Genomic DNA, 23,378 nt, shown 5'->3' with positions numbered 1-23,378 from the left:
CACTGAGACATCTTGTGACCTGTTGGTGGTATTACATCTTGAGAGGAGCACCGTAGGCTACAACATTGCACAACTCATGCCAATGTGAACAATGAAATAACGTCTCTTACCAAGTTTCTTTTATATCATTTATGTATAAAGAAAACAAGTAAACAAAAATACTGCAACATATAAACATGGATTGCATGATGCAACACAATTGCAAACAACATAGGCTGCTACAGTGACAATAAGAGGCAACATTCATTGACATTACTCAACCACAGCCATTTACGTCTTATTTCAATCCATATATTGTCTTTTGCAAGTTTTAAATTGGCACAGTACCAGTAATCAAAGGTGTCAGCTAGAGAGAACTTGCAGGGATTTGTAGTTTTGCATGATGTCTACTTTGACTATAATGAGCATTTTCTAAAACTGAGAGTAAATAGAGCCGAATATTTTGATAAAAGTCACCTTGTCTGAGAGAGATTAACACGGTTATCAAAACGTCACACCAGGGTACGCCTACATGAAGCACAGCCCCTTATTTTAAGTTTCTCAAATTCCCTATTGGAAAAATGAATGTTAGAAAAACAATTGGAACCATTTCCCCATTTGACCGCTAGGTTTTATGGGTGTTATGACATCACCACTGTGGGGCTCTATGTTCCCACATTAGCTGAGACTGCATTCAGGTAAACGCTGCAGATGTCGCTTCAATATGAAATGACCTTTCAAATGATTTCTATCACGCAAATCTGTAACGCTTCAGTGATACAGATTGAATAGCAGTCTTGGAGAGCATATGGGAGGAAATACTACTTTTACCAGACACCAATGTCAGACAATGGATAGAAGATCATGCCCATTAGAGTAAGTAGTATGTCATTAGGGACATTCCAATGCCAAACTGTGACTTTCTGTCTTGATTTCCTTCAAACACATTCACAGAACCAAGCACTAGGTTTAGAACAGGGTTCTCCAACTCTGGTCCTGGAAATCTACTGGGTGTGCAAAAAAAGTAGTAAGTAGTTGCAAAGTTGCTAAAAATGGCTAAAGTTATCCGTGATGAGATTCAAACATGCAACTGTTGGATTGCTAGATGTTTGAGTTACCTTCCCTGTGTTGCTAGACTTTTGAGTTGCCCACCCGCCCTCTCCACTTTCGTTTTTGCCTTAAGTAAACTTCTGTCTTAAGCAGCCATACTGAACGTAACATATTATACTAATTTGAGTGTCCCCGGATTTTTGTTTACTATGTTACGTCTAGTCTATGAGACCAACCTGGACATACAGTAGATAAAAAGCAAACAAAGTTTATTCACCAAAGCAAGGAAATGGATTTGTATTGAATACATTAAAATAGACACATAGAATAAATGACTAAATGTATGGTTACAATACATAACAATATTGACCAGCACAAAAAAGTTAATATAAGTTCTTGAAATATTGGAGTAATCAGTACAGTACTGAATATCATGACTACATTTAAATGCATTGCTGTACGAACATTAAACCTTGTTCATATTGTCATACCAAGAGCCATACATACAGTATCTTTCATGCATGTTTGTATTGATATTACTCTATTTTCAACAAATGACTTAACAATGTGCCAATTCCAGAGAGCCATTCTTTCCAAATGACTTTCATTTGCAGTGGTCAACAACCTTGCGTACCTTCAGAGGAATGTAAGAGCAATTCTAAACCCATGTCTCCATGTACAAAAACAGCTGTAAAATGTACAACGTGTAGGCTACATTTGACAAGTCAAGGAGTCGAGAAGACTTGTCATGAAAAACACAGAAATGTTGATAATTTAAAAAAGTGTCCTTTCAATCCCCAAAATATCTGTTTTTTATTGGCATACTGTACCCCACATTTTACCACGAGGCTTTCAAATTCAGATAAACATCTTTACTGTTTATCTGAATTGTATCTGTTTTTCAGATAAACATCTTTACAAATTCAGATAAACCTATATTTTCTTTAAATAAAAAAATCCAACTGGAATATACTTTACAATGCTATGTTTTGTTCCTGTGTTTTTGGGAGCTCTTTTGTGCTGTGTCCATCTTGAGGTTAAAAACTTCTGGTCAAAAACAAGAGGAGGCAGTGTTCTGGAAACAGTTTGGTCTGCATATGAAATGTCAGTAGTTCAAAATGTCGGCACCTGTGCCTCCTGTGAGATCAATGCTCACAAGCCCGTTCACTCTATTTCAGACCCTATCCCAGAACTTCAATGACCTTCTCTAATTCATACTGGGACTAGGGTCAAGTGCTCCCTCTTGTCTCAGTCTCAGAGCAGTTCATACAGTATATAATACCCTCTTACTGTATCTATTCCCTGCCTTGGACAGTTTGGGGAGCCAGTGTCTGACTTCACCTAAAGCATTCTCTCCAACCAATAGTGTTACCAGTCTTACAGTATATTTTTGCTTGTCTTCCTCCTAGGGTTTCATAAGAGTCCCTAGACTGTAGCAGTAGGTGGGCTTCTGTATAAGTCCATATACTGCTGCAGCAGGCGACTGACTGTATGTCCTTACTGCTCCGGTAGACTGTGCTGACTATGAGCGTATGGACAGCCAGTGTCTGAGCCCGTCCAGGAAGTGTCGTACTTGGACCACGTAAAAGTCCACGTTGTGAGAAAAGTCGGTGCAGATACTACTGTAGGTGTCCACTAGGGTGCAGTACAGAGCAGTCCCGCCCAGACTGATCACCACGGTTACTAAGCACAACAACAGCAGGATCAAACAAGAGTCTCCACCCACCTCCTCTGCACAGATAAAAAAAACACTTATTAATATGTTACTACTATCTTGTGTCTTTATTGAAGACACAGTATAAGAACTTATGCATAGAGTGTATGCGTGTGTGTGTGTGTGTGTGTGCATGTGTGTGTGTGTGTGAAAGAGAGACAGAGAGAGAGGTGGTTAATCAGGCTGATCCATACCTGGTTCCATGCCATCCTCTGGCTCGCTGAAGCGCACCTTGCGTTTGGAGTTCTGTTTGGCTGCATCGGGACCCTCTGGGGGCAGGCCATCTAACGACGCCCTCCTCCTTTTCAGAATGGACACCAGGCCATCTGGTGAGGAGCTCTGCAGGGGAACAGAGTGATGTGGATAAGTGAGAATTAGAAACAGTGTGCAATGAATAGCTTAAACATTTCTGTCTTTATACAGTACACTACTTTTGACCAGAGCCTTGTGTAATTAAAAACAAAAAAATATGTTGTTTTAAGTCAGAAGTAAGCATTGTTCTGAAGCCCAAAAAATAAAGGAAATTCACATGAGCACCACAATGCCTACTCCATCCATGCTCTACCAAGGTTTTCCAGCACACAGCTTTGACCTACTACAGTAGCTATGTTGGTCTATTGTACTTCAAACAATGTGTATGCAGGTTGCTTAGGATTCAAAACTTCTGAAATTAGCGGAGGAGCTGGATGTTCCAGTGGAACCAGAAGATAAACAAGTGCATAGTGGGGCTCGGCGCTCCATCAACCAGCTGGCATACACATTTCAGGGAACATTAAGCAGTGTGTCCTTGGGATGTACCATAGGGGTGGAGCACATCTGAAGGATGAGGGTTGGTCTCTCCAGTCTCCACTGTACTCTTCTCCGTAGTAGCAAGACGGAGAAGGGTGCAATTGCGGCCCACAATTTGGGTTGTTCCTGCATGTGGGCATTCCTGCATTTGCAGGAACCTCTTTTTATACCTTTATTGGTACATTTTTAAGCTAGGACTCTGGTACACAGGTGGGACCGCTCCAGTACAATAGGTGGCGGTAATGCATCATAACGTTGGATGCCATCTGCCGATAAACCTCACAGAAGAAGAGGCGGGGGCGCCAGTAGGGTTGTCGCCCCCGGAGAGCAAGGAGGGAGGCGCGCCCTTCTCAAATTGACGCAGTAAATCGCCCTGCTCTGTCATTTTGTTAACAAGGCAGCATGGTGCATCGTCCAGAAACATACAACATCTCTTTTCCATAAAAATAAATGTTTGAAATTCTAACTAGTTTTCATTGGGAAGGCAGATAAAAGCATTTTTAACAAAAGCAATCCATTTTGCCTGGGAAAACACAGAATCCTAGTAATTACTACACATGCTTTAAATAGGTCACTTTTGTTTTTGAGCCAACTTCGCCGTTTGCTTTGAACATGGCACTTGGCTCACGTCCAGCAGGCAGCCTGGTTCCAAATCGAATGCAATCAACTTTCAGCCAATGCAAAACACGCCTACATTGGCACCCAGCCGGGATTAATCAAACCCCCAGAGGGTGGTAGTTACTAGGACTGTGTTCTCAAGCGAAAGGGATTGCTTTTGATAATAATGCTTTATCTGCCTTCCCAATGAAAATGAGTTAGAACATTTTAACATTTATTTTATGGAAAATATTTGGATTTAGTTGCTGTGGTAACGCTTCAGATTCCATGGTGTTGACATTGACACTTATGCTACGAACCCTGTCATGAACACATTATCTCGACACTATTTAAATCGACAGTCTGGTGATGAAAGGAAGCTTTTGTTGTTGTTCATTCACTCAGTAATGATTGAACACTTATTTATTTTGCTTGTTTAAAATAATTGTCTAAAAGAGTTGATGTGTGCAAATTCGAATATAATGACAAGAAGAAAATTGTATTGACAGAGGGAGCGTACTGAATCAATGCATAAGGTAAGGGCTGTGACGTTACATAGCCTAAGCAAGACAGAATGACTATAGCGTATTGAGTAACGTTAGCTAACGTCAATGTTAAATGAGCAATGCCCATTGCATGTATTATCCATTAGCAGCGTGGCAGTTTCCCAAAGTTTGGTGTTGACTATGAACTTTACTTAGCTAGCTAGCTGTGCATTGTTTGTGGAAGAATGTGGGATAGCTACAGTGCATTCGGGAAGTATTCAGACCCCTTGACGACTTTATCCACATTTTGTTACATTACAGCCTTACTCTAAAATTGGTTAAATACACTTTTTTCCTCATCAGTCTACACACTATACCCCATAGCGACAAAGCGAAAACATATGTTTTTCCAATGTCTAAAAAAAAATAATTAAAAAAATACCTTATTTACATAAGTATTCGGACCCTTTGCTATGAGACTCGAAATTGAGCTTGGGTGCATCCTGTTTCCATGATGATTTGGAAAGGCAAACACCTGTCTATATATGGTCCCACAGTTGACAATGCATGTCAGAGCAAAAACCAAGCAATGGGGTCAAAGTGTCAAGGCCACTCCTCAGTAAAAGGCACAAGACAGCCAGCTTGGAGTTTGCCAAAGGGCACCGAAAGGACTCTCAGACCATGAGAAACAAGATTCTCTGGTCTGATGAAACCAAGATTGAACTCTTTGGCCTGGATGTCAAGCGTCACATCTGGAGGAAAGCTGGCAACATCCCTAATGTGAAGCATGGAGGTGGCAGCATCATGCTGTGGGGATGTTTTTTCAGCGGCAGGGACTGGGAGACTAGTCAGGATTGAGGCAAAGATGAACCAAGCAAAGTACAGAGAGATCCTTGATGAAAACCTGCTCCAGAGCACTCAGGACCTCAGACTGGGGCGAAGGTTTACTTCCAACAGTACAACAACCCTAAGCACACAGCCAAGACAACGCAGGAGTGGCTTCGGGACAAGTCTCTGAATGTCCTCGAGTGGCCCAGCCAGAGCACGGACTTCAACCCGATCGTACATCTCTGGAGAGACCTGAAAATAGCTGTACAGCGACACTCCCCATCCAACCTGACAGAGCTTGAGAGGATGTGCAGAGAAGAATGGGAGAAACTCCCCAAATACAGGTGTGCCAAGCTTGTAGTGTCATTCCCAATAAGACTGAATACTTATGCAAATGTCATATCTCCAGTATTTAAACATATATTTTTGCAAATATTTCCAAAAAACTGTTTTTGCTTTATCATTACGGGGTATTGTGTGTAGATCCATTTTAGAATAAGGCTGTGATTTTCAAGGGGACTGAACACTTTCCGAATGCATTGTTTATTGTCAATACTGAGTCGCTGATAATATACATTGAATGTATGATCCATCCATACAGTTAATATTACAGTTACAGCCTTGTTGGCTTGTAGCTAGCTAACGTTACTGGCAAACTTTAGTTGGGCCATCGCCCCCAAAATAATGCACCGTATAGGCAATGGGGAGCAATTTTAGACACCCTTAGAATGTATCTAGAGGTGAAACAAGTGCATGTTTGCACAACAAACTGCAATGATGTACAGCTCAGCGGAGTCATACACTATTGCACTGAAATTAGGTCATTGATAACACTGCCAGTGTCATCCACGTCTATAATATATAGGTAGGTCAGTTATATGGGGTCAATATGCGAAGATCAATAACAACACAGGATAATGCCTCAGGCAACAGATCTATTGTCAACCCAAGAGTGCTAGTATATCATATTAGGTTGTCTCTAGTGTCTAGTCTGACTTGTGTGGTTTCAGCAGTCACTACTAGACAAAACTGGGTTCAAATACTAGCCGGGCATGCTCAAGAAGAACCATAATTGCTCAACAAAGCCCTCCTAAACATCATTGTCTGAACCATGTCTGACCTATTTTTCAGGATTTGTATGTGAACTACTTGTTCCAAATCTGTTGTGGCTCTTTAGTGACATCATAGCCTCTGTGTCCTGTCCTCAAACCTTCCACCCATGGCCACATCCCCGTAGTGTGGCTCAGCACATGGAATTAAGTATCGAGCTCATCGGCAATACACTAGTTACAGACCCAGCTCCTTTGCCAAGACATTTCTGTGCTCCCTTGAGCCTGTCCAAGGCTATCTCATTCCAAAATGTGTGTCCTCTACCAAACAAGACAGAGGGAGAGACAGCGATAGAGAGATCTAGACACACAAGAAGAGAGAGAGAAAGATAAAGAGACAAAAAAGACAGAAAAAGAGAGATAAACATGAGGCTGTTTCTCACCTCCTCCACATGAGAGAGTTTGACCAGGTCTTTGGCTGAGGCTTGGGGAACCCCCGCTGGCCACTCCACCACCTGTACCTCCTCTTCTGGACTCTCCTCAAACACCTCCTCTTCATCCACCTCCTGCCCTTCCGCCTCCATCTCATCCACTCCTCCCTCCACCACTCCTCCCTCCTCCTCCTCAGCCATGGCAGAGTCAGCTCCTGTTGACGTGGTCTGCTCAAAATCCTCCTCACCCTGTCTTACAGGGTTGCTGCCTCTGACTGCAGAGACAAGAGAAGTGTTGCTTACAATACTAGGCCTACTACTAATCACCTGGCTTCAGCATATAGAGCCCATAAGCACTTATTATAGATACTGACAGTCACACACACACACTTATAGCTGAGGCAGTATGGGAGCATCATCTGGTATCAGATTCCATATTATGAGCCCTTATAGATTAGAACCCAATCTACACTCTGGGGCTTTCCAGTGAACAAAGAGGATGATAGCATTTCCCTCCTATACACATTCCTAGGCTAAGTGGCCATTCTATAATATTGATTTAGGGATTAATCTGATGCTGGGGTTTTTTGTTTACCTTTTCCATGGTGGGATGGTGATTCTCTCTCATTCCTCTCACATTGCTCCTTGGTGTTGTGGTTGTCTTTCAACACTGTGTCTGCCATGCTCTAGAGAAAAAAAAAACAGCTTTGTCATAAATGTCGCTCATGTCACAAACACACTAATCTTCCATTAAAGTATGGACTAAGAAACGTCATCAAAAGGAGGGTGTGTAGTAGTGCATTTTCTTACCTTTTCCGCACTAAGCATTGGCCTATTACGGAGAGGCCGAGAGAAAGACAGACAGAGAGAGGGAGAGGAAGAGAGAGCGAGAGGGAGAGAGAGAGAGAAGAGGTCTGACTGGGTAAGCTGATGTTTAGAAGCCACTTGATTTAATTCATGTAAAGCTAGAATGACCGGAGGCCACTACAGTGACTGAGCATCTGGTATCCAGCTGAATCAATCTCCATCAAACCGCCACAAGCTACTAACATACCAAGAGGCATGGGTGGGGTTCTGTGACTTGCATGAAAACATATCTGAGTCTATAGCTTAGTAGAGTAAGTAAAGAGAAATATTTGAAAATCAAAGGAGTGTTATTTAATTAAGGGGTGGTTCATGTCTAGACAAGAACCACTAGCGTGCGATGGTATGTTCAAAGTTCAAACATAGGGTATAATCTGACATCAACCAAATGACTAGCTAATAAACCGTTCATTATAAAGCATTCATGAATGAAAAAATACATTTAAATGAAGACAGTGTTTACTGATCCCCTATGGAGCGGTAATATTGTGGGTGGTGACAGAATGTGACAAACTAAACATGCTTTGCTTTCCCTTCTACTGCAGCAAGCAGTACTGCTACAAGTTATTGTCTAAGTCAATGTTTTGTGCATGTCGTCTCAGTTATAGTTATAGTATAAAATTGTGCTAGATCAGCACCCGTGTTATGGTCCACCAGTATCTATCTCACCTCTGGTGCGTCCTGCAGATCTGGCTCAGTATTTCTATGTGTTCCTGTCCAATGCTGTTGGTTTCACCTGGTGTGGTGCTCTCCGCCGCTCTGTTACACTTTCTACACTGGCTCTCTGGAAACACACACACACACACACACACACACACACACACACACACACACACACACACACACACACACACACACACACACACACACACACACACACACACACACACACACACACACACACACACACAGAGTGGAATTCAAAGAATAACAGAGGTATATTTTGTCAGTCGTGTTCAGGTGAGTCTATGGTAGTGACAGAGCAGTTGTGTGGAGAAGAGTGCAGTACCCCAGTCTTCCTGCAGGGCAGTGAGGTTAGACAGGAGGCGCTCATGATATAGCCTCTCCAGCTGCAGGAACTGCACTGCCCACTGATCTTATAACCATCAGCAGTTAAGGAAAGAGGACACTACAAGAGCCCATAACACCTATCCCTGAAGCTGTCAACTCTGGGATTCAAAAGACAGGATCATACTAACAAACGTCAGACAAATATATACAGCCTCTGATGTTGAGCTGGTGCTTGTGTGTGAAAACCAAGAATTCAGAAAATGTATGACGCTATAAATAAATCTTGGAATTTTAAAGCTATTCCAGAGTATGTTCTCCTGCAGTTGACTATGTGTGTGTGTGTGAATTATTACTTTCTTATAGGCAAAACCTCTCGTGTAAGAGATACTTGTCTCAATGGGAATGAATTGGATTACTACCAGTAGAACATATTTCCCTCAACAACCCCCATCTTCCACACCCAGTATTTACCAAAATCAAGGGAAATCCTGCAGGGAAATCAACCCACGAACCAACAGAACAAGCTAACTAGTAACTAAATTTTAACCCGCCTATAGAAACTGAAAAACTAAAAGTTAATATTCCGTTCTGCCCAGCACACATGGAAACACTTACCCCACCCCTGCAGAAATATCATGTCCCTTTCCTTTTTCAAATGAAACAAGAGTGTCATCCTAAATCAGTCATCAAAGTCCCTGAAGCAGCAAAATAAAAAAAACACTGCTATTTAACTGCTGTTCAGATCTGACGGAGTGGAAATAAATATTGTCAATAAGCAATGGCAAGGATACATTCCTCTTCCAGGGAGTAGGCCTCCGCTATCTGTTAAGAAAGAGAAAGAGTGAGAGAAAAAAAATCATTACACACTGACCTTCTTATTCTGTCACTTAGCTCACTTGCTCAGAATCAGACTTCAGTACAGTATGTCAGGTCCTCTATTTAACCGACCTGAAAATAAATAAACTCATTCATTTAAAGTAATCAATGTAATTGAACTAGAAAGGTTTTATCCTAAAGAAAACTATTATTTTACTGTTGGCTATTGCATGGAAGGAAAATGTTTACCCCCGCGACAATTCAGTTTAGAACTAAGTGAAACCAATAAAGCCTTCTACATCCTTCAGCTGTTCAACTGAACTGTCAGACTAGATATCCTCCTGCTTGGTAATGAACTGATCTTAACAGCTATTAACAGCTACCGAAAACTTAAACAGTGCGACTTCCAACACATCTTGTATCTAAGCCAAGTCACTCGATGAACTTGAATATGGCTCAAGTTTTAACTTTAAGGATGAAACAATGCCATGAGATAACCTTAGACCACTTTCATGTTGCTCTGAAAGACTATATGAAGTCACTGTAGAGAAGGGATGGGCAACTTTGAGAAGTATGTTTAACTTTTTCCCCCTGCAACTCCACACATTTTGCCATGGGGTGTAGAGAAAAGGTTGTACCTCCAAAGCTAGTTTGCTTGAATTCCACAAATTTGCCATGAGCCGGAGAGAAGAAGATCTTACCATTTTAGAACAAATTTCATGCAATTCTACTCATTTTGCCATGGAGCATAGAGAAAATGTTTGTTTTAAAGTACATTTCCTGCAATTCTACACATTTTGCCATAGGGTGGAGAGAAAATGCTTGCTGCTTTTTTCAATATTATATCTGAGTGAGAGTGACTAACAAAATCAATAGGGGCCCCTCGGTCGGTTTAGATAGATTGGTAAGTTATTCTAGCCAGCTAAAACATTTTAGCTGACATGGGCTCCTTGAGTGACTCAGTGAATGACATAACAAGTGATAAACTGCTGATGCAAGACCAAATTTCTAAATGGCACCTTGCGTATTCTACTATTTTAACTCTCAACAGTAAGTTGATACCGCGACTGAGTTCCAATTTTGGGGGGGGGAATTGATTTGCGGGCCTACGAAAGAGGGGCCACTGCCAGTTGTCCATCCCTGTTCTAGAGGATATATGCGAATAAAGGGTTTGAGTTATGTAAGGTAGGTTTTAAAGTGCTGAGATAATGCAATACCATCGCTATTACATTTCCATTAATTAAATAGTTTCACAAGCAGATATTCTCAGTTTTAAATCTGAGAGAGAGCACAGATACTGTATATCAAAGCCTAAGATCACATTATACAGACAGACATACCAGGAGAAACATTTGACCTTGGACAATGACCTTTAAGGCATAAAGTCACATGCAAGAACGTATACATATACATTTTTGTCGTCCAAGATGGCATAGCAGTTCAGATGTCTTTTGTCCTCGTCTTGTCATGTCCCGTATATAAATATTTACAACTTTTTTCACATACATTTTAAAAAATTTCCAGAAACTCATCTTCAAAACACTCTCCTGCAACCCGCCTCACCAAATTATATTTATAAAAAAAGTATTATTTACCTCAAATCTGTAATCCTCCAAGAAGCTAGCCAGAAACTCCAAGAAGCTAGCTAGAAGCTAGCCAGATACTAGCCAGATACTAGCCAGGAGCTAGCCAGAAGCTAGCCCAGAAGCTAGTTCAGAAGCTAGTTCAGAAGCTAGTTAGCTTCTTTACTGGCAAATCGTTAGTATTCAGCTAATCACGGTTTGTGGTCATCAGCTATCCTTTAGCTCGAAAATCTATCGCCAGTTTTGTACAGCGCAGCTCGGAACAGAACATACCGGACCAATTTTTCTCTCCATGTCCCTGGATTTCAACCACTAACTCTGGACATTCATACCTGGATCTCACAGCTAGCTAGCTGCTATCCGTGTGACTATCGGCTTTCTTCGATTCCGGAGCAAACATCAATTATTCCGGAGCTAGCCAGCAGAAGAGTTCCATCAATCACTCCTGGGCTACAATCACCTATCCGGACCCGTTTTACTACCTACGCGGAGCCCCACCGGGCCTTCACAACTGGACTGCCGACGTTATCTACCCGAAGGAGTTATCCGGCTGGCTCCTCCGTCGCGACGTTACCTGAACGTCCATCTGCGGCCTGCTAACCATTAGCTGTCTTATTGGCTGCGATCTGAATAGACAATCGGACAATTTATTTATTTTTATTATTATTCTTCTTCTTGGGCCTCTATAACTATATCTATTGTTTTTATTTTTGTTGTTGTTGTGTGATTTGGATTAATCCCCTCTACCACACGGAACCCCACTAATCTACTGACAGAACGCAAGAGGTGGCTAATAACAGACCTCCATCCTATGCTAGCTTGCTACCAACTTCTCCACTCACCGGACCCTTTTGATCACTCGACTAAGCATGCCTCTCCTTAATGTCAATATGCCTTGTCCATTGCTGTTCTGGTTAGTGTTTATTGGCTTATTTCACTGTAGAACCTCTAGTCCTGCTCACTATACCTTATCCAACCTATTAGTTCCACCACCCACACATGCAATGACATCTCCTGGTTTCAATGATGTTTCTAGAGACAATATCTCTCTCTTCATCACTCAATACCTAGGTTTACCTCCACTGTATTCACATCCTACCATACCTTTGTCTGTACATTATACCTTGATGCTATTTTATCGCCCCCAGAAACCTCCTTTTGCTCTCTGTTCCAGACGTTCTAGACGACCAATTCTTATTGCTTTTAGCCGCACCCTTATTCTACACCTCCTCTGTTCCTCTGGCGATGTAGAGGTGAATCCAGGCCCTGCAGTGCCTAGCTCCACTCCTATTCCCCAGGCGCTCTCTTTTGACGACTTCTGTAACCGTAATAGCCTTGGTTTCATGCATGTTAACATTAGAACCCTTTTCCCTAAGTTTGTTCTATTCACTGCTTTAGCACACTCTGCCAACCCGGATGTTCTAGCTGTGTCTGAATCCTGGCTTAGGAAGACCACCAAAAATTCTGAAATTTTCATTCCAAACTACAACATTTTCAGACAAGATAGAACTGCCAAAGGGGGCGGTGTTGCAATCTACTGCAAAGATAGCCTGCAGAGTTCTGTCCTACTATCCAGGTCTGTATCCAAACAATTTGAACTTCTACTTTTAAAAATCCACCTCTCTAAAAACAAGTCTCTCACCGTTGCCGCCTGCTATAGACCACCCTCTGCCCCCAGCTGTGCTCTGGACACCATATGTAAACTGATTGCCCCCCCCCATCTATCTTCAGAGCTCGTGCTGCTAGGCGACCTAAACTGGAACATGCTTAACACCCCAGCCATCCTACAATCTAAACTTGGTGCCCTCAATCTCACACAAATTATCAAAGAACCTACCAGGTACCTCCCCAAAGCCTTAAACATGGGCACCCTCATAGATATCATCCTAACCAACTTGCCCTCTAAATACACCTCTGCTGTCTTCAACCAAGATCTCAGCGATCACTGCCTCATTGCCTGCATCCGTAATGGGTCAGCGGTCAAACGACCTCCACTCATCACTGTCAAACACTCCCTGAAACACTTCAGCGAGCAGGCCTTTCTAATCGACCTGGCCGGGGTATCCTGGAAGGATATTGATCTCATCCCGTCAGTAGAGGATGCCTGGATATATTTTTTAAATGCCTTCCTAACCATCTTAAATAAACATGCCCCATTCAAGAAATTTAGAACCAGGAACAGATATAGCCCTTGGTTCTCCCCAGACCTGACTGCCCTTAACCAACACAAAAACATTCTATGGCGTTCTGCATTAGCATCGAACAGCCCCCGTGATATGCAGCTGTTCAGGGAAGCTAGAAACCATTATACACAGGCAGTTAGAAAAGCCAAGGATACTCAAAAAAAGTTCTGGGACACTGTAAAGTCCATGGAGAATAAGAACACCTCCTCCCAGCTGCCCACTGCACTGAAGATAGGAAACACTGTCACCACTGATAAATCCACCATAATTGAGAATTTCAATAAGCATTTTTCTACGGCTGGCCATGCTTTCCACCTGGCTACTCCTACTCCGGTCAACAGCACCCCACAGCAACTCGCCCAAGCCTTCCCCATTTCTCCTTCTCCCAAATCCGTTCAGCTGATGTTCTGAAAGAGCTGCAAAATCTGGACCCCTACAAATCAGCCGGGCTAGACAATCTGGACCCTTTCTTTCTAAAATGATCTGCCGAAATTGTTGCCACCCCTATTACTAGCCTGTTCAACATCTCTTTCGTGTCGTCTGAGATTCCCAAAGATTAGAAAGCAGCTGTGGTCATCCCCCTCTTCAAAGGGGGTGCACTCTTGACCCAAACTGCTACAGACCTATATCTATCCTACCATGCCTTTCTAAGGTCTTCAAAAGCCAAGTCAACAAACAGATTACCGACCATTTCGAATCTCACCATACCTTCTCTGCTATGCAATCTGGTTTCAGAGCTGGTCATGGGTGCACCTCAGCCACGCTCAAGGTCCTAAACGATATCTTAACCGCCATCGATAAGAAACATTACGGTGCAGCCGTATTCATTGATCTGGCCAAGGCTTTCGACTCTGTCAATCACCACATCCTCATCGGCAGACTCGACAGCCTTGGTTTCTCAAATGATTGCCTCGCCTGGTTCACCAACTACTTCTCTGATAGAGTTCAGTGTGTCAAATCGGAGGGTCTGCTGTCCGGACCTCTGGCAGTCTCTATGGGGTGCCACAGGGTTTAATTCTTGGACCGACTCTCTTCTCTGTATACAACAATGAGGTCGCTCTTGCTGCTGGTGAGTCTCTGATCCACCTCTACGCAGACGACACCATTCTGTATACTTCTGGCCCTTCTTTGGACACTGTATTAACAACCCTCCAGGCAAGCTTCAATGCCATACAACTCTCCTTCCGTGGCCTCCAATTGCTCTTAAATACAAGTAAAACTAAATGCATGCTCTTCAACCGATCGTTACCTGCACCTACCCGCCTGTCCAACATCACTACTCTGGACGGCTCTGAATTAGAATACGTGGACAACTACAAATACTTAGGTGTCTGGTTAGACTGTAAACTCTCCTTCCAGACCCATATCAAACATCTCCAATCCAAAGTTAAATCTAGAATTGGCTTCCTATTTCACAACAAAGCATCCTTCACTCATGCTGCCAAACATACCCTTGTAAAAAACTGACCATCCTACCAATCCTCGACTTTGGCGATGTCATTTACAAAATAGCCTCCAATACCCTACTCAACAAATTGGATGTAGTCTATCACAGTGCAATCCGTTTTGTCACCAAAGCCCCATATACTACCCACCATTGCGACCTGTACGCTCTCGTTGGCTGGCCCTCGCTTCACACTCGTCGCCAAACCTACTGGCTCCATGTCATCTACAAGACCCTGCTAGGTAAAGTCCCCCCTTATCTCAGCTCGCTGGTCACCATAGCATCTCCCACCTGTAGCACACGCTCCAGCAGGTATCTCTCTCTAGTCACCCCCAAAACCAATTCTTTCTTTGGCCGCCTCTCCTTCCAGTTCTCTGCTGCCAATGACTGGAACGAACTACAAAAATCTCTGAAACTGGAAACACTTATCTCCCTCACTAGCTTTATGCACCAACTGTCAGAGCAGCTCACAGATTACTGCACCTGTACATAGCCCACCTATAATTTAACCCAAACAACTACCTCTTTCCCTACTGTATTTAATTAATTTATTTATTTTGCTCCTTTGCACCCCATTATTTTTATTTCTACTTTGCACATTCTTCCATTGCAAATCTACCATTCTAGTGTTTTACCTGCTATATTGTATTTACTTTGCCACCATGGCCTTTTTTGCCTTTACCTCCCTTATCTCACCTCATTTGCTCACATCGTATATAGACTTGTTTATACTGTATGTTTGTTTTGCTCCATGTGTAACGTAACTGTGTGTCGTTGTATGTGTCCAACTGCTTTGCTTTATCTTGGCCAGGTCGCAATTGTAAATGAGAACTTGTTCTCAACTTGCCTACCTGGTTAAATAAAGGTGAAATATTTTTTTTTTTTTAAATACATGGTCCCTTGTGGCTCAGTTGGTGAAGCATGGTGCTTGCAAGGCCAGGGTTTTGGGTTAGATTCCCACGGGGGACCACTTTTAAAAAGTATGAACATGTATGCACTCACTTCTGTAAGTCACTCTGGATAAGAGTGTCTGCTAAATGCCTAAAATATAAATGTAAAATGTTATAGCCTAGATTAGCGTATTACCCTGAGTTTTTCATGTTTATATGCACTGTTAAGGGCCTGTTAGTTGTTTAGCACCCCCTAGTGACAGATTAAGTGCAGCAGTATAGAATTGACCTGTTTGTGTCATGTGACAGGAAGCAGTTTCAGAAGGGAAGCAACGTGTATGATGTGAAAGTGTGACAGAGTAGTTACAAATCCTTCAACATCCTTTGTATTAGCTTTGTAAGGCGCAATGTCTGTAAGTACATTGTTTATTAACACAAGATAAAATTGTTTATCACAAGGAATGTTCATGTTTCTGTAAAAGGTTAAGAATTGAGTTAGCTACTTTGCATTGGCTTCAGTACTAGGGACACCTAGCTTAGCAATATCAAGCATACAGTTGCATTCTAGTAACTTGATTTTATATTTGACTTATTCCTTATTTTGCACATTCAGTGCAGTTATTGTGTTAAACATGTACTTTTGTGTTTGTTGCAGTTTCACACTGATTAAAGTAAACTTCCAAAACGGCATCCTGCTTCTCACGGAGTTATTTGAATGAGTGTTTAGCTAACTGGATAGCAGGATAAGGGCTACTGTACATTTAGGAAGTCCAGTATGTTCATACATGACTGTGTATTGTTAATTTTGAACTTCACTCCCCTGTCCGTGTATAGAATAAATGAATGAATTAGTAAATTAATTAATGAAATAGTAGTCTGGAAGGATAGAACGATGACAAAAGATGGGACTCAGATGTAATGTGGCGAATAACGTGCTGTTTTACCTCAGATTGACCTATGACGCACGACAGAACTCAAACAACTGTCAGACAACTCTTCCTGTCCCTTTCTCAACTCTCTGTAGACTCCACAGTGTAGAGTGAACACAAACCAAAGAGGCAGACTGAATCTCTTCAAATGTCAATGCCTGTTTACCAGGACTTTATGTTGTTTTTTAATTCTCCATGTATGGGCATCTATTTTATCTACATAACTGAAATGCAATCTCGTGGCGTACCTCTTGGCCAGTTATTCTTTCAATGCTCCACTGATTGTACCAGTTTGATCACAGAGCAACCCTTTCTTCTGTATCAGACCCGTCCCAAAAGGCAACCAATTCCCTGCCTATTTAGAGCACTACTGTTGACCAGGGCCCCAAAGGTAGTGCAATATGTAGGGAATAGGGTGCCATTTGGGACGCACCCTCTGTATCAGTGGGGCCTGTCTTTTTCTCAGGGCGTGTAAATAATAGCTGGCTCTTTGTTCCATGATGACCAGAACTGGCAAAGATAAAACAACAACTGCAAGGCTATTACAGTACATTGAGGGCCAAAGCAAGTGTTCTTCCTGAATAGGATTGTAAAACAAGTGTATAGAGTACAGTACATGATCATTGTAATCATGGTTACACCTTAACTTGATTTGCTCTCCCTACAAATGAAAAGAAGACAAGGGAAAAGCAAGATGTTTCAGTGGCAAAACACATGTGACAGATGAGGTTGAGATTTACTGTGCAAAACACAGTACAACCCACAGGACCAAACCACAGAGGATTTGTGCTGGTGACGGTGAAAACACACCTGGTGTAGAGTCTGTGGCAGCAGTGTGTGGTCACTGTGTTCTCCCAAAGACTGTAGTGAGGCTAGCAGGTCAGGGCTAGGGCCTGGGGGGGCACTTCCTGAAAACACACAATGTCAAGTGTATTTGACAGTTGATTAATAGGCATGTTTGATTTGACATTTTAAGGTTACTCTTAAAGGTCTTGTCATGGCAGCCATAGAGAGTGCTTGTCTTTTGAAACAGATTGAGGTAGGTGACATATGCAAATCTTCACAGTAAATATGTATAATGTACACTAGTGATACACGGGTTGACTCGTAACCCGCAGTCCCGGCGGATAGCGGGTTTAGGGTCATTAAATATTGTGTAGCGGGTGGGTGGCCTGCAGGTTGAATAAAGAGAAACAATAACTTTTAAAATCCATAAATGTATAATTATTGTGCAATTTATATCTATAGACTACCCTGGGGGGTTTCTTTCATTATTTTAGGCTATCTGGTATTAGTGTAAAAGCCTCAACTTTAGGGCTTAACTGTAGCCTACGTGCCAAATAGTTTACACAACCAATCGCCAAATAATGCTTTTGAGAGCGGGCAGAAAAAGTTAACGTCAATCCACCGAGGCAAAAAACGACAGTGTCAAAGTTTTATTTAACAAGACAAAATCTGCGAAATTATAGTTGAAAAGAAAGAGAAGGAAGGGCCATAAAAGCAATGTTTGGAAAATATTTGGTGAAGTGGTCAAAGAGAATGATAGCAGTGCCCGCTGTGTTGTGTGTGTTGATTGCGAGACGCTTTACAAACTCGACAGTCACAGAACGGGACATCAAATAGGCATGTCAAGGAAACTGTAGCCAACTGTTTAGATGGGTTAAATGGAAACTGATATATGGACACTGGCTGTAGGTCTATAACCTCTCATATAGCCTTCCTAATAAATCCTGCAGAATTAAGCATTTCTTGCCGTAAAAGTATACACCAAATGTTGGCAAATTCTGGATTTAGGAACAGGAGTGGAGAAATATGATTTATTTACTTCTGCATCTTGAGTGAATGCAATGTCAAGTTAGATACCATTTAGAGGTTCTATCGTCATTATAAAAAATGATGATATTTCAAGCACTTCGAAGCCGAAGTTAAATATTTTCTTGTATTTTCTCCCCAGTCCCTAAAAGTTGAGCAATAGTATATTTTGTATTTTAGGGCAACATATAATGACATACGAGAAGCTACATGTATCTAATTATAGACAAGTTGACTAACAAATAGCCAACCAAGATGTCGGAAATTATAATCAGAAACGTATCTAAATCAGGCAACAACAAAAAATCATGCACCCCCCTGTCAAAAAATAATTATGCTGTCTTTGACTGTAGCCTAACGCATTTTCTATATTTGCGGGTTAGGGTTGGGTGTATACCTCCTATTTTCACTTTATCACATATTGTCCGGCGGTTGAAAAAGGGTTATTAGCAATTGCGGGCAGGTGCGCGAGAAAAAAAACAGCTGACCCGGGCACCGCTAATGTACACTTAAACTACTGTATGAGATCTGTACTGTGTGCTGAGTGCTGTAGGCACCTGAGGCAGTCTCCGTGTTGTTTGCCTCCTCTCTCGGAGTCTTCTCAGTGTCTGGGTCTCTGGGGGGGCTGGTGCTCTTGTTGCCCATCCTCTCCCTCACAATGTTGTTCTCCACCAACTCACTGTCGGGCCCACAGAAGGGAGGTGGCTGGCTGCCACCTACTAGGACTGGGTTCTGTCTAGAAACATGGATTTGGTTTAGGCTACTCTATGGGTCACAGAAAACTCAAAAAATCTTTAGGTTAGCGTTCAGCTTGTTGGAGTTGGAAGAGTAGAAGTAGAAGGTTGTGTCATCAGTGTAGATATACAGTCTATTATTCCACCTCAATCTCCTTGTTTTTATGGTCTCCCTGTGTTCTGGCCTCCTTGTTTGGAGTTGTTTGGGGCTCTCCCTGGTCCTTGAAATCCCTCTAGCAGGTCACCACGAAGCGTTTTCCTCTCCTCTTCAATACCCTGTTGGATTTAAACAGATTTGATAGTGTTAGCATCAGCGTGTCATTCTCAGCTTTGAGTTAGTGAGGAAACTGAATGTGCAGAAGAGTGGGAGTGAAATGCTAGTTATTTTTGCTGAGTTAATCTTTTCAGAGAGAACTCTTTGTGTTACAACCAGGACTTGCCTCCAGGCACAGAGAAGCTGTTACATCAGCCAGGCTGATTTTGAGAAACTTAAAATAACATATTTGTCTATTAGAAACCATAATGGCCATGTTACATCATCAACACATGGGGCTGCACACAGCGAGAAGAGAGAGAGAGAGAGAGAGAGAGAGAGAGAGAGAGAGAGAGAGAGAGAGAGAGAGAGAGAGAGAGAGAGAGAGAGAGAGAGAGAGAGAGAGAGAGAGAGAGAGAGAGAGAGAGAGAGAGAGAGAGAGAGAGAGAGAGAGAGAGAGAGAGAGAGAGAGAGAGAGAGAGAGAGAGATGTACAGTGCATTCGGAAAGTATTCAGACCACTTCCCTTTTTCCTCATTTTGTTACATTACAGCCTTATTCTTAAATATTTTTGTTTTTTAATCCTCATCAATCTACACACAATAATTAAGCGAAAACAAAAATCTGAAATAGCTTTTTGAGAAGTATTCAGCCGCTTTGCTATAAGACTCAAATTGAGCTCAGGTGCGTCCTGTTTTGATCGATAATCTTTGAGATGTTTCTACAACTTGATTAGAGTCCACCTCTGGTCAATTTGGAAAGGTCCAACAGTGCATGTCAGAGCAAAAACCAAGCCATGAGGTTGAAGGAATTGTCTATGGAGCTCCGAGACAGGATTGTGTCGAGGCACAGATCTGGGGAAGGGTACCAGAAAATGTCTGCAGCATTGAAGGTCCCCAAGAACACAGTGGCCTTCCTAGAGCTGGCCGCCCGGCCAAACTGAGCAATCGGGAAAGAAGGGCCTTGGTCAGGGAGTTGACCAAGAACCCAGTAGTCACTCTGACAGAGCTTCAGAGATCCTCTGTGGAGGTAGGAGAACATTCCAGAAGGACAACCATTTCTACAGCACTCCACCAATCAGTACTTTATGGTAGAGTGGCCAGACAGAAGCAACTCCTCAGTAAAAGGCACGTGACAGCACGCTTGGAGTTTTCTTAAAGGTACCTAAAGGACTCTCAGACCATAAGAAACAAGATTATTTAGTCTGATGAAGCCAAGATTAAACTCTTGGCCTGAATGCCAAGCGTTACGTCTGGAGGAAACCTGGCACCATCCCTTCGGTGAAGCATGGTGGTGGCAGCATCATGCTGTGGGGATGTTTTTCAGTGGCAGGGACTGGGAGACTTGTCAGTATCAAGGGAAAGATGAACGACGCAAAAGTACAGCAAGATCCTTGATCAAAACCTGCTCCAGAGTGCTCAGGACCTCAGACTGGGGCGAGGGTTCACCTTCCAACAGGACAACGACCCTAAGTACACAGCCAAGACAACGCAGGAATGGCTTCAGGAAAAGTCTATGAATGTCCTTGAGTGGCCCAGCCAGAGCCCGGACTTGAACCCAATCTAACATCTCTGGAGAGACCTGAAAATAGCTGTGCAGTGACGCTCCCCATCCAACCTGACAGAGCTTAAGAGGATTTGCAGAGAAGAATGGGAGAAACTCCCCAAATACAGCTGTGCCAAGCTTGTAGCGTCATACCCAAGAAAACTCAAGGCTGTAATCGCTGCCAAAGGTGCTTCAATAAAGTACTGAGGAAAGGGTCTGAATACTTATGTAAATATTTAAATAGTATGTAAATATTTAAATATTATGTAAATATGTTTTACAGAAAAACCTGTTTTTGCTTTGTCATTATGGTGTATTGTGTGTAGATTGTTGAGGGGGGGGACAATGTAATACATTTTAGAGTAAGGCTGTAACGTAACAAAATGTGGAAAAAGTCAAGGGATCTGAATATTTTCCGAATGCACTGTATATATGCCAAATTCCACAGTAATTTATGGGCAATTCCACAGTAACAGAATGAGGCCAGAAGCCATTGATTGCAAAGTTAAACAAATCATACAACTCTATGCACAAGGACTACTTTTAACCATTTCCACAGAACATTTTACAAAAACACATTTGCTCAAAGAACAGTGCAGTAAAGTTTGGTATCAGAATGATGGTCAAAACTCCCTCCCTTTTTTATGTAACCACATTTTCCAAAAACCCTTATATATCTACTCTGAATTATGATTCAAAGATGTCTGGAGAAAGAATGGGGTGTCAGCTATGATTTGACTCCTAGAGTTTGAAAAAAAATCTATTTTGGTTATTTAACGACAGTAATCGAAGTGGATTAACACCCAGTAGAAAGATGGTAACAGAATGACGTCATGGGTCCCTATTCTGTACTATACAGAAATGCATCATTATGTCATTCTGTTCATGGTGATGTATAGGTAAACAAAGGAAGAAAAATGTAATATCCTCCTTTGCATGTTTGGGTATTATTCTAAACACTGGTTATTATTCTAATACACCTAGCCTACATTTAAGCATAAATGAATGACCAGAGTATGGATGGAATGCACAGAGTGGGAGTTCGGAACATGTCAAGAGGTGCCATGTTCACAATCATGTGGATGTGAGGGGGTTTAGAACATAGAACTAGAAAGAGGAGTGTGACTCATATGCATCGTGTCTAATGCGTAGTACGCCACTCTTACATAGATTGAAGGTGACAAAATTCACAGATTTTGAATAACCATCCATGTTTGCATCCTCCAACCAGTAACCGATAAACTATAGTTATACACTGGTAGCAGAATTAACCTCCAAAAAAACATACCCCAGGACACTTCTAAGGGTGCCTGTCTGTCTTTTGGGTTTTGAAGTCCCTCAGTCGAGCACCTGATTCCTTTTTTGTTCAAACTGGGCTGAAGCAAGTTCAGGTGCAATTTCTTACCAGAATAGTTAACATTTTTAGTATAGAGTAGTATGTTTGGTTTTATACGCATACGTTGATCTCTTTCGTACGGCCATGTGTATTTTTATTTGATAAACGTTTACATCTCATTGCATTTACTTATGTTGCGAACCAATGGTGAAGAATTTATGCTGCAGCTGATGCTCCCTACTGTGCCTATCCAGTCAGTGGCACTCAAGTGAGTCCAAGCCAAAACAAACATTTCATGTTGATTCAATTCATTGGAATATTGTAGCACATTATCAACGCAGTTTACACAGTAATAAACCCGCTACATGCGCTACAATGTTGCAATTCACAGTACCGGTATACATTTTCTTACGCCAATTTCATGTTTATTATTCAGCAATGAAGAGCAACTATTTCATCATTTTCTATTGAATAAACGAAGCGAAATCAAGAAGCCATTCATGCGATATTTAGGCTATAGCGATATACGAAAAAAATCTGTCATTATAATCATATTCGAAGACGGTAACCATCATCACGCGGATGTAACCATACTCACACATGCAAGATACTGTCCCGCTGTAAGCAAAGAAAGGTTCGTGGTTGACAATCAGCTGAACGGTCATCCAGCTCAATCCATATCCCTTTTATTCTGAACACGATGTTCTAAAATGCACTTGACATACAACCTTGAGTGTCACCATCTCTGCGGATCCATGGTTGTTTATGATCTAATCCGGGCATTTTCTGCCTTCGTCCAAAACTCATTGCGAAATATATAATTTTATTGTACAACAGAGGCAAGGGGGCCATCTTCTGGCAGCTGGTTGATGTCTCAACTTTCACACAGAGGTGGCCTGTAATTTACAGGGCTGGCACGTGTGTGTTTACATTTGGATAAAATTGTTTCTCGATTTCGTTTAATAGCGTCCCACTGGGCACAGACGTCAGTTTAACGTCTAGTTTTAATTTATAATTGGTATATTTGTCAACTAGCGTGAATTCAACGTGAAATCAA

General features: G+C 42.0%; 1 protein-coding gene across 2 annotated transcripts; it reads right to left on the bottom strand.

Moving 5' to 3' along the window:
* Positions 1–114: 114 nt before the first annotated feature.
* LOC123990963 (consortin-like) lies at positions 115–23,127 on the bottom strand. Of its 2 annotated transcripts, none has more exons than XM_046292024.1 (12): positions 22,920–23,127; positions 19,335–19,464; positions 19,012–19,190; positions 17,453–17,550; positions 9,589–9,619; positions 8,796–8,882; positions 8,456–8,570; positions 7,733–7,754; positions 7,518–7,608; positions 6,935–7,197; positions 2,938–3,082; positions 115–2,760 (listed from the first exon to the last, which is right to left on the bottom strand). In XM_046292024.1, the coding sequence occupies exons 3-12, from the start codon at positions 19,097–19,099 to the stop codon at positions 2,552–2,554; spliced, it is 1,149 nt and encodes a 382-aa protein (XP_046147980.1). In that variant the 5' UTR covers positions 19,100–19,190; positions 19,335–19,464; positions 22,920–23,127; the 3' UTR covers positions 115–2,551. The 2 variants fall into 2 exon arrangements, with proteins under 2 accessions (XP_046147980.1, XP_046147981.1); XM_046292025.1 differs by having other exon boundaries at positions 19,012–19,186.
* Positions 23,128–23,378: the final 251 nt, after the last annotated feature.

This window comes from Oncorhynchus gorbuscha, linkage group LG12, assembly GCF_021184085.1.
Source record: "Oncorhynchus gorbuscha isolate QuinsamMale2020 ecotype Even-year linkage group LG12, OgorEven_v1.0, whole genome shotgun sequence".
NCBI lineage: Eukaryota > Metazoa > Chordata > Actinopteri > Salmoniformes > Salmonidae > Oncorhynchus > Oncorhynchus gorbuscha.
The sequence above is the reverse complement of the archived record's forward strand: the minus strand, read 5'-3'. Positions and strand labels throughout refer to the sequence as shown.

Coding starts and splice junctions, on each gene's coding strand:
- LOC123990963 (XM_046292024.1), bottom strand. CDS start 19,099: ATGGGCAACAAGAGCACCAGCCCCCCCAGAGACCCAGACACTGAGAAG. Junction 8,571..8,795: donor TGCCCTGCAGGAAGACTGGG/GTACTGCACTCT, acceptor GTGTGTTTCCAG/AGAGCCAGTGTAGAAAGTGT. Junction 7,755..8,455: donor ATCTGCAGGACGCACCAGAG/GTGAGATAGATA, acceptor TCTCCGTAATAG/GCCAATGCTTAGTGCGGAAA.